Raw genomic sequence first — 11411 nt, forward strand, 5'->3', positions numbered from 1 at the left:
CCATACCCCCCCAGGCTACCTTTGAAGGGAAGCAAAGAGGCCTGAAATCTAATCAATCACTGGGAGGGACCAGACAGATGCCCTAGGCAAAGGTCAATATTTACCCCTTTCTTCTCCTCCTCCTCCGAAACCAGCTGTGATGCTGGCTTGGGTGGGGTTCAGGGTTGGGGCACAGAATAGGAAAGCCATGGTAGCAGCCACCCTCCCCGTCCCATCCCCCCTCCAGTCACGGGGTGCTAGCAGGGTGCCGCCTTAACCCTAAAAAGACAACCACCACCAGAATGAGAGATTGAACCGTTTATTGGCCTGGGCCTGGGTCTCGGGCATGGGGGGCATTTGGGGAGCTGTACGAAGGGAGACAAGCCCCCAACTGGCTCCTTGCCCCCCAAGACCCCCTCCCCCAGCCTTTGCATTCACGAGAAATCCCTTTGAGGCATGAGGTTTCCTTCCCCAAGGAGAGCTGTACCCCAGCTCTCAAGCGGGGAGGCGAGCCAGCAATTACAAAGGGGTCTGTGCGGGGGGCCAGACCCCTCTTTGGCAGCTTCAATACAGACAGGAGACGCCAAGAGCATCCACTCAGGGGGAACACGGTGGGGAGAGTGGGTCACAGATACCACACACGCGCGCACACAAACACACATAAATATACATTTGTACCGCAATGTCCCTTCCATCTATCCATGGAATTTAGGAAAGTCCTTCTGGGGCAGGTGAAGGGACAGCACCCCGCAAATGTCCTTGGCATGCCTACCCCCATGCCCCTCCATACAATACAACTTGAAAGGAGGTACGTTGGCTCAAGGCTGCCCTGCCCCGGGGAGATCTGGTACCTCCCCTGGGCCGTAGGTGGGAGTAGCTCTGGGGTGGTTGTTTCTATGGGGGGGGGAGGTGTCCTGTGCAAACAGCTGCCCTTGAACCTTCTCAAGTTCCACCCTCTCTCACCAGGAGGCCCAGAGCCCTCCTCAGCTCCCCCAGACCAGTTTTTCCAGCCCTTGGTGTTCCTCTGTGCCCCAAAAGGTGCAATTGGCCGATGAGGTCTGAGAACGGCATCCAGCCCCCCTCTCCACCCCATGGCTTCCCAGCATCTCATGGAGAGAGAGAGGAAAGGGAAGAGGCCGAAGTGGCAGCTGGTGAAATTTGGGGAAGCTGTGGATTTGGGCTTTGCAACCGTCAGCCAGGGCCGCCGAGGACAGTCAGGGAGGAAGCCTCCGGCCCCTTGGGGCAGTAGTGCTGGCGAAAGTGGCCTAAGGTTGCCAGAGGGGACAAGGGGCTAGATTCAGAGAGGGGAGCCCTGTACAGGGCAGAGTGTCAGTCGTGAAACGGTGAAATCCCTTGTAAGGGGTTGTAAGTTGTTCCTGCCCTGAGCTCCCGAGTGCTTGCCTATTGTCGCCAGGCCCTTTCCAGGTCCCCCAGGCCTCCCCATGATCCAGTTCTGAAGGGCTCGCACCAGTTACTGCACTAGCCTCTGACCCTTCAGCTCTGCCGTCCGACTGGCCACCGTCTCAGCCGGCCACCCCTGGCGTGAAGTATTTTCAATATCACCCAGGTCTGCGGCGTAGGGGCGTCCTGCTTGGCAGCCCCACATCTCTGTCCAAGGTCACCCGGTGTGTCTCCACGGAGCCCTCTGTCATGGCCTGGTGGCCCACTCAGACCATCGTGTTGCCCTCCAGGAACGTGGGCGACGTGGGCATGTGTGTGCCCCTCTCTAGAGAGCTGGAGCTGCGGAGGGGCAGGAGGCGATGCCCCGGGGTCCCGCCCCGCCGCCCTTGAACCCCCGTCGCCCGCCGGCAGCACTGCAGCGGCCTCAGTACCTCCCGCCGTAGGTCCCGGCTGCGCCACGTGTAGATGACGGGGTTGAGCAGTGAGTTCAAGGTGGCGAAGGCAAAGAAGTAGTGGGCTTTGTAGAGGATTGGGCAGGACCGGATGGGACAGGCATAGTCCAGGAGCAGGATGCTGAAGGCAGGCAGCCAGCACACGATGAAGACACCCAGCACGATGGTGACCGTCTTGAGCAGGGCCAGCGTCTGTGGGCCGGCCACGTCGGCGTGGCTGGAGCGGACCACGCAGTAGATGCGGATGTACAGAGCGACGATGGCCAGCAAGATGACAGAGAAGATGGTCACCACGCAGAGCACATAGCGCTTAGTGTAAAGCGGCAGCACGGTGGAACAGGCCTCGAGGTGGCCCAGGCAGTTCCAGCCGAGGATGGGCAGGCCTCCGAGAGCGAGGGAGATGAGCCATGAGGCCACGATAAGCAGCAGCATGCGGCAGCTCTTGTCGCTGCCGTAGAGCTTGACCTTGGCGATGGCCACGTGCCGCTCAATGGCAATGGCCAGGAGGCTGAAGACAGAGGCGGAGAGCGTGATGAAGGCGGAGCCCTCCCGGGCAAACCACTCCAGAGGGGTCAGCCCCAGCGTGACAGGGCCCGAGAGCAAGGTGTTGGCTACGAAGGCCACACCTGCCAGCAGGTCTGAGGCGGCGAGGTTGCCCAGGAACAAGTACATGGCGGAGTGGAACTTGCTGTTGCGAGCGACGGCGATGAGCACCAGCAGGTTCTCCACCACGATGGCAAAGCAGAGGATGATGATGAAGGCCGACGCCACCTGGCGGGAGGTCGTCTCCTGAGTGTCCAACGTCTCCTTGGTGTAATTATAGTGTTCCAGGACCTTGCTGGGGCTTAGGTACTCTGAGTACAGGCTGCCCATGGTGGGGCTCAGTGGCCGGCCAGGGCCATGGGGCTGTCAGAGCTGCAGAGGGAAAAGACCAACAGACAGGTCAGTTCATGGCTGCTGCCTGGGCTCTGACTTCGGCTGGCTGTGGTGTGAGCCCCAGCTTCCTCACTTCTCACTGAGAGGCCGTATGAAGTCAGAACTGCCAGCGCCCTCCATTTACCAATGGGAAACCCAGAGAGGCCAATTCACTTCCTGTAAGTCTCAAAGCCAGTAAGTCTCAACGTGGCAGAGACTTGCTCTAAAGCCTCCATAGCCTCTAGGCTACGCTGTCTTCCAAAAAAGAACAGAAACTCCCCCAAATACAAGTGGACTTCCAGAACTCTACTCACCTACACAGAGACTGAGCCTTGGGCAGGGCCGGGAGGGCCTGTCTCCTTGTATTCCAGAATACACGAGAGCCTGGGGCTTCATGCTGCCTGCCAACCTGGGTCAGCAAGATGCTCGCTGCTGATAGCACCATCCCCTGCTCATTACCACCCACTGCCCTCGGCTTCAGGCTGGGTCTGAGCCTTGAGGCCATGGGTGCTCCCCATGGGTGCTTGGGGAGACACCAGGGCGGCCCTGAGGTTTACGCATCTCAGAGGTCATGGCAAATCCAGGGTTGAACCCCACTCCACCCGACATGCTGTGGGACCTTGGGCAAGTCACTGAATGTCTGGCCTCTCAACGTCCTCATCTGTGCAATGGGGAGAAGAAAGCCCAGTTCCTAGGGGTTATGGGAAAATCCTGTTGAATGCTACATGAAGCACCCTTGGCACAGAGCAAGCACTCAGTAAATATTAGCCGATATATTAGCTCCCTTAGGTGCCCTCCATCCAGTCTTATAGGAGGAGATGTAGACTGAGCTAGCCAGGCTCGACTCCCCACATCCTGTTCTCATCGGCACCATCTAGCACTGCCCTGGGACGCAGGGTCCCAGCGGGGTGGGCAAGGCACTGGCACCCCCCCACCCCCCCAGCCAGGATGAAATCCAGATGTGAGGCCCTGGAACAAACAGGGTGGAGTCCTCACCCCTCAGTCACATCCGGTGTGGGAAAGGCTGCGAGGAGGGGGTGATGGGATGGGGGAGCCACAGGAGACCAGTCTGGGAGGTCCTGGCTGGGAGGACCAGGCAGCTGCTGCAGCCTCAAGTCATGTGAGCCGAGGAGGGGGCGTGCAGCCCTGCGGGGAGGGGGCTGAGGGGAGGAGGGGGGACCAGCATTTGTTTCCATCAAAGCCTGAGTCACCCCCTTCTCAGGGAAAACTGAGCCGTGGGGGGAGGGGGCGGGAAGAAGCGTGGGCAGAGAGGACAAGAAGCCAACATCATGGCCTCCTCCCAGCTTGCTGGTTGGGCGGCGGGGGTGGGGGTGGGGGTGGGGGGGGTCGCAGAGGAGCTGGTGCTGAGTGTGTCTTTCACGAGGGGGGCCAGGAGGAAGCTCCAGCCTTCAGCTGGTGGGGGAGGGCGCGGCAAGAGCCCTCCTGAGGTCCCTGGAAGCATGCCGCGCAAGGACCACGTGCGCTCCAGGGGTACCGTTCCAGAAAAAGGCTGGTTAGGCCGGTTCCTAGTGAGCCTGGGAACTATGGGGGGCTTCCGGGGTCACCCGGCCACCTCAGGCCCCGGACGCCCCCTCAAAGGGGCATCCTGGCCCCGGGCCTGACAGAGGCAGCTGCTCCCCCTGGGTGAAGGGGCATCCGTCCTAGTTTGGGAACAGAGAAGGGCTTGTGCGCATCCCCGGAGACTGTCGCCCCGCCCAGATCGCCACACAGAGGCCCCTTGTTCCCCTGCCGGACCGGGCGCCCCGATGCCCTCTGCCCGATGTAGGCTGAAGCCGGCCGGGAGCGAGCTTGGCCCTGGCCTTACCGGACCGACCTTCGGGGGCAGAAACAGCCCGCGCCCTGATTGGCTTATTTTCAATCCCAGGGCGTTGAGCGATTCGCCAATTGGCCAGAGCCTCCCGTCCTCGGCATTTGATTGGCCCGGTTGGGGGCGCTCTAAGGGAAGCGCGAGGGAGCCGTCCCTCGCTGGTCAACTGCTCCTTTCAGAAGGCGGTCAAAGCTGCGGAGATGTCTCTGGGGAGAGTGTGAACCGCGCGGCCTGACCGCCGGGTCACGACAACCAGACGCCCCCAGGCTGCCCTGGCCCCCTGGGCCTTTTCTGAGGTTCATGACTGAGAATCATGGGCCCCTGCAGGCCTGGGAAACACCCTTGCGGGTGGGCGAGAAGCCCAGGGTGTGTCCCATGGCCACCCCCTTCACCCCTCCCTCACATGGGGCCACCAACCCTCTGGTCTGGCAGCCAAGAGGAAGATTTATGGATGCTTCCTGGAGAAATAAGAACTGGGTTCACTCCTCACATCCCGGAGACTGACCAAAAAGTCAGTCTTCTTCCCTGGGGGTGGGGCTCGGGGAGGGGGATACTAGCAGCCTGCACCCTCACTTTCCGCAGCCCCAGGAGGCTCTCAGGGGGTCCTCAGAAGGAGGGGTAGCTCCTCTAGTCAGAGAAGGGGAAACTGAGGTTCACACCGCCTCCCTCTTCTCTTCCCCACTCCTCCCCCACTTTGCTGAAGACAGAGCTTTAAGGCAGGTCCATGCTTTCCAGAAAGAGGAAGCAAGGCCTGGAGGTTGGGACTGACAGGAGAGCTGGCCCCAGGCAGACGCAGGCCTTGGCTGTTCCCCTCCCTGTCTGGCGCCCAGACCTGGCTAAATACAGGCCCTGTCTCCTGCTTGGCTCCTCCGTAGCAGCCCTAACTTCCTCCCCGAGGCTCGTAGGGGATCACTGGGCTCAGAACTGGGAATGGCCAGGCCTGAAATGGAATGAGAGGGACAAGCCACAGGGTTTGGAGATAGACCCAGACTGTTCAGGGGAGATTAGAAGAGAGGAAAGACAGCGGCTTCCAAGAGCCCCTCCTCCAAGTTCCACTGAGGCAGTTTACAGTTCAACTGTCACTTACAGATCCCATGCCACTTGCCCTAGGCCAGTGCCCCCACCTTTCTTTTGGTTTCCCTTCTGCAGGCAGGCCCACCCCACACTGTCATTCTCCACGCCGCAGCCAGGGGGAGCCATCTAATCTACAACTCCAGTACAGCCCGGCACTCCAACTTCCATATTCTTCCATGGCTCCCCATTGCCCAAAATGGCCTGGCCCCTGCCCATCCAGCCACCTCCCACTGTCCCGCAGGGCCACGCAACTCCAACCACAGCGGCCTCCTGGGTGCCATCCCCGTCCCTACGTCAGAGACTTTGCTCGTCTTCCACCCGGCATGCCCTCCCTGCAAATCCTTGAATGACTGTCTCCTCGTCTTTCAGGTTTCAGTTTCAAGGTCACTGGATGGGGTGGGGGCGGGGGGGGGGTCTCCTCTGACTGTCAGTCTACCACAGCCACTTTCCCCAGGGCCTTTCCATTGCAGTATCTTGCTTTATCTTCACACAACTTGCCATTTTCAGAGATTATTATTGTATGTCCTGTTCTCTGTCTGCTTTGCATGTTAGGAGTGTTGGAGGCCGGCCCCTGTGGCAGGATGCCTGGCCTACAGAAGGTGCTCAGGAAACGTGTGGATGGATGGATGGATGGATGGACCGACGGATGAACGAACAAATGAACGAAGCCCCCTGGGCCCCCGAGGGTAGAGGCACCTAAACTCTGCTTAGTCCCAAACAACAGCAAAGGTTGGAGACGCCTCTGGTCGCTGGCAGCCCCCGGACTAGGCGAAGCCCAGCGCGTCTCCGCGGAGACAGCGACAGGACCCGCCCCCGCCCTCGGGCTGCAGTCTGGCCTCCTTATCTGGCGGTGGAATGCGCGGTATCTACGCTCGCTCCCGCCGGGGCCGCGCCTCCTCTCTCGCGACAGCCACACGCGAGGAATCCCTACATCTCGCGTGGAGGTGGGGAACGCCTCTCTTCATACCCTCCCCAAGGGGCTTCGTCTCAGTATTGCCGGAGGACTTAGGGGCGGGGAGGGGGGGGTGATCCCAGCTGCGGCCACACGGCCAATACAGAGCCGCCGTCGCGCCACGCGGGGGGACCGTGGGCTCAGCGCGTGGCGCCTGGAGCCTCTGACTAGGACAGAGTCGGGGGAGGGTGTGGAAATCCCCGGGTGAGTCAACTGGTGCCGGAGGAGGGGGCGAGGTTCCGACAATCTGCTGGGCCGGGGACCACGCGGTGTTCGCACCGCCGCCCCATCCCTGGGCCCCAGGAGAAAGATGAGGCGCCGGAGCCACGCAGTCACGTTCCCATTCTTTCCAGAACAAAGCCACGCCTCCCGCGGGGGTGACTGGAGAAGACGAACTACCCGGGGAAACTGAGGCACGGGGGCCCACCTGCAGGCGGTGGGGCAGACTGTCCCCGGGGGAACCCCGCCCCTCGGCTTGCAGGCTCCCCGGCGCACGGCACCTTTCGCTCTCGCCCAGCCCGAGTCGGCCAGGCGGAGGGCCCTCCCCCCATCCACACTCCCCAAACCCCCTCGGATCTGCCTCCCAGTCTCCGGCCGAAAGCGCTCCTATTCCGCCTTGCGTTCGGCGCCAACTTCCTGTCCCTGAGGAAGGCGGGGAGCTCAGTCTGGGGGTTCGCGGCCGAGGCTGCACGGGCCGCCCGGAGTCGTGGAGAAGGTTCCCAGTGACCACTCCCTCCGTGCAGCAGGAGCACGGGCGGCGCGTGCGCGCCCGGGAGCGCCCCAACCCCTGGCCTGGCCCCCCGGCTCCGATCCTGCGACTTCGGGGACCCGGGCCCGTCTTTTCTGCCTTCCCCTCGCCCCGCACACTCACCTGGCTGGGCAGGCCCGGGTCCCTGCTCTGGCCGGAGGGGCTTTGGCGTCAGCGTCCCCGGGACGGCCTCGGCAGGGGCTGGGGCTGCCCGCCGGGCTGGGGCTGCGTCCCGGGGCTGGGGACCTGGGACGGAGGGGGGCGGGAGAGACACCGCCTCGGCCCCCCCCACTCGCCCCGCCCTCCTCTCCTCCCCTTTCCGGCGCGGCAGCAATGAATTCCAGATGTGGCCGGTCGGCCGGGGCGCGCGCTGGGGACGGCGGGGGAGGCGCGCGGGGTCCCTTTGTCCGCCCCCCCACCTCTCGCCCTGCCCCTCCCAGCCCCCACTCGTGAGAACTTGCCGGCGTATGACGTCACACGACTCCGTGATGTCACGTCTCTCCTGGCCAGGTGGCTTCAACCTGAAACAACTGTCTTTGATTGCAAATATAGTCTTGGGCCCTTCAATGGGACCTCGGAATTGGAGGAGACCATGAGATCCCCTTTATCTACTCACCAAGGAGCCACTGAAGCACCTTTGTGTCTTTGGAACTCTGGCTTCCAACAACAAATAATCGAGTTCCTACTATGTGCCACGCCCTGCCCCAAAGACAGGGTTCGTTTTTGCTCTGGGTACGACCCCTGGAAAACTCCGGAGTACCCCACAGCCTAACCTGCCTCTGCTCTTGCTGTGGTCAACCAGACAGGCAGGCGCAGTTTCATCCTGCCTTCCGAATTGGGGCCCCGTCTTCCATCCAGTTCTTTGGTTTCCCTTTCTTTTCTTTATTCAGCTTTTCCTGGGCACCTCTGTGTGCCTGACTGCCGAGGTGAAGGGCACCTTCATTTACTGATGCGCAGACACGTGTGTGAGAGAAATCAGCACTAGACAACATGATAGGAGAGCCCCGCATTGCTTCACCAGATATTTTTGGGGCACCTGCTGGGCACAGCAGCGAACAAAAACAGGAGGGAAAAAAAAAAAGTCCTCGCCTTCAGGGAACTTATGTTCAGGTGTGACAGACAGCCTTTGAGGAGGGTCCTATTTGTGAAAATGTATATATAACCTTCTGTGTTTATTTGCCAGATAACATTAAGCATTTGCTATGTGCCAGCCCTTATTCTAAAAGGCTGGAGATGTATCAGGAACAAACCAGACAAAACTCCCTGGAGCTGACGTTCTATGAACCATGCTCAGAATATCCAGAATATTGCAGGCAGAAGAAACTGGTGAATTTCCTGGGAGAGGAAGTGAAAAATAAGGACAGGGCACAGGGAGGGAGGCTGCTTTCACTCTATGAACCCTCTCATGCCTTTTGATGTTTTTTTTAACATGCACATGTGTCCAGTGCCAATAATAATTGACTGCTCCAGGGGCCCAGCTCTTGATTTTGGCTCAGATCATGATCTCAGTGTTGGTGACGTCAAGTCCCACCTCCAGCAGCGCACTGACAATGCTGAGCCTACTCAGGATGTCTCCCTCTCTCTCTGCTCTTCCTCTGCTTGCACACAGGCTCTCTCTCTCTCAAAATAAATAACTAAATTAAAAAAAATGACTGCTGGATTCATAGTGTAATTAAAGGAGAGAGAGGGGGCCGCCTGGGTGGCTCAGCTGGTCAAGTGTCTGACTTCAGCTCAGGTCATGATCTCGCTGTTTGTGAGTTCAAGCCCCGTGTCAGGCTCTGTGCTCACAGCTCAGAGCTTGGAGCCTGCTTTGGATTCTGTCTCTCATCTCTCTCTCTCTGCCCCTCCCCTACTCACACTCTGTCTCTCTCTCTCCCTCAAAATAAATAAACATTAAAAAAAAAAAGGAGAGAGAGGTTCAGTGCACTTTATGTACATCATACCTCCATAAGGAATGTTGAAATGCAAAATGACAAAAAAGGATATCTGCACTCCCGTGTTCATTGCAGCATTATTTACAATAGCCAAGATGTGTAAGCAACCTAAGTGTTCATCAGTGGAGGAATACATAAAGAAAATGTGGTATGAGGATTCCTGGGTGGCTCAGTCAGTTAAGTGACAGAATTTTTTTCTAATTAAAAAAAATTTAATGGGACTCCTGAGTGGCTCAGTCGGTTAAGTGTCTGACTTCAGCTCAGGTCATGATCTCATGGTTCGTGGGTTCGAGCCCCACGTCGGGCTCTGTGCTGACAGCTAGCTCAGAGCCTGGAGCCTGCTTTGGATTCTGTCTCTCCCTCTCTCTCTGACCCTCCCCTGCTCACGCTGTCTCTCTCTCTCTCTCAGAAATAAACAAAACATTTTTTAAAAATTTAATGTTTATTTCTGAGAGAGAGAGAGAGAGTGAGAGAATGATCAGGGGAGGGGCAGAGAGTGAGGAAGACACAGAATCTGAAGCAGGCTCCAGGCTCTGAGCCATCAGCACAGAGCCCAAAGAGGGACTCCAGCCCACGAGCTGTGAGATCATGGCCTGAGCTAAAGTCAGACACAACTGACTGAGCCATCCTGGCGCCCCAAGTGACAGACTCTCGATTTTGGCTCAGGTCATGATCTCATAGTTTATGAGTTTGAGCCCTGTAGTCAGGCTCTGTGCTGACAATGCAGAGCCTGCTTGGGATTCCCCCTCTCTCTCAAAATGAAAAAGTAAACTTAAAGAAAAGCAAATGTGATATGCATCTATATGTATATGGGAATTTTATTCAGCCATGAGAAAAAAGAAACTCCTGCCATTTTTTTTCCTTTTTTTTTAAATATATTTTTATTTATTTCTAGGAGAGAGAGAGAGACAGTGTGAGCAGGGGAGGGTCAGAGAGAGAGGGAGACACAGACTCTGAAACAGGCTCCAGGCTCTGAGCTGGCTGTCAGCACAGAGCCCGACGCAGGGCTCGAACCCAGGAACCGTGAGATCATGACCTGAGCGAAAGTTGGATGCTTAACCGACTAAGCCACCCAGGCACCCCAAAACTCCTGCCATTTTTGACGGCATGGATGAACCTGGAGAAATTACACAAAGTGAAATAAGCCAAGGCGAGGAAGATAAAAACTGCTGGGTATCACTTATATATGGAATCTAAACAAAACCAAGGAAGGTCGAGCTCTGAGAAACAGAAAGTAGGAAGGTGGTGGTTGCCAGGGGCTGGGGTGAGGGGGTAAAAGGGAGAGGCTGGAAAAAGAGTGCAAAAACTTGGAGGATCTAATGTAAACCGTGAGCACTCTACCTGCTAACACTGTAATGTGCAATTGAAATTTGCTAAGAGAGTAGAACTTCAATGTTCTCGCGCACACACAGAATAAATATGTGAGATGATCAAGGTGTTATTTAACTAGCTGTGAATCCTTTTTAAAAAAATTTTTTTTTAAATTTTAAGGTTTATTTATTTTTGAGAGAGAGACCTGCGCGCTAGAGGGGGAGGGGCAGAGAGAGAGAGTGAGACACAGAATCTGAAGCAGGCTCCAGGCCCTGAGCTGCCATCAGAGAGCCCGACGCAGGACTCGAACTGACTAATTATAAGATCCCCCCACTAGCTGTGAATGAACCCTTTGGCAAGGTATACATGTAACAAATCAACATAATGTACACTTTAAATATGTCACAGTTGGGGCGCCTGGGTGGCTCAGTCGGTTAAGCGTCCAACTTTGGCTCAGGTCATGATCTCACGGTTCGTGGGTTCAAGCCCTTCATCGGGATCTGTGCTGACAGCTCAGAGCCTGGAGCCTGTTTCAGATTCTGTGTCTCTTCTCTCTGCCCCTCCCTCCCCCCCCCACAAAGAGAATAAGCATTAAAAAGATTTTAAATATCTCACAGTTTTATATGTCAATGATAACTCAAGGAATCTGAAATTAAAATTAAAGCGGGGGGGGCAGGCGCCTAGGTGGCTCAGTCAGTTAAGCGTCTGACTCTTGATTTCTGCTCAGGTCATGATTCACAGTCGTAACATGGAGCCCCATGCTTGGGATTCTCTCTTTCCCTCTATCTCTGCCCCTCCCCCACTTCAAAACAAACAA

At 57.4% G+C, this 11411-nt stretch overlaps 1 protein-coding gene across 2 annotated transcripts; it reads right to left on the reverse strand.

Moving 5' to 3' along the window:
* Nucleotides 1–282: 282 nt before the first annotated feature.
* Nucleotides 283–7592, reverse strand: S1PR2 (sphingosine-1-phosphate receptor 2). Of its 2 annotated transcripts, none has more exons than XM_039251028.1 (2): nt 7473–7592; nt 283–2747 (listed from the first exon to the last, which is right to left on the reverse strand). In XM_039251028.1, exon 2 carries the CDS (start codon nt 2703–2705, stop codon nt 1647–1649), a length of 1059 nt encoding a protein of 352 aa, XP_039106959.1. In that variant the 5' UTR covers nt 2706–2747; nt 7473–7592; the 3' UTR covers nt 283–1646. The 2 variants fall into 2 exon arrangements, with proteins under 2 accessions (XP_039106959.1, XP_039106960.1); XM_039251029.1 differs by lacking the exon at nt 7473–7592 and adding an exon at nt 3062–3953.
* Nucleotides 7593–11411: the final 3819 nt, after the last annotated feature.

Source organism: Hyaena hyaena, unplaced genomic scaffold, assembly GCF_003009895.1.
Source record: "Hyaena hyaena isolate Hyena2069 unplaced genomic scaffold, ASM300989v1 scaffold_392, whole genome shotgun sequence".
Classification (NCBI taxonomy): Eukaryota; Metazoa; Chordata; class Mammalia; order Carnivora; family Hyaenidae; genus Hyaena; species Hyaena hyaena.

What these genes read in the sequence shown, in the direction of transcription:
- S1PR2 (XM_039251028.1), bottom strand. Translation starts at nt 2,705, where the DNA reads ATGGGCAGCCTGTACTCAGAGTACCTAAGCCCCAGCAAGGTCCTGGAA.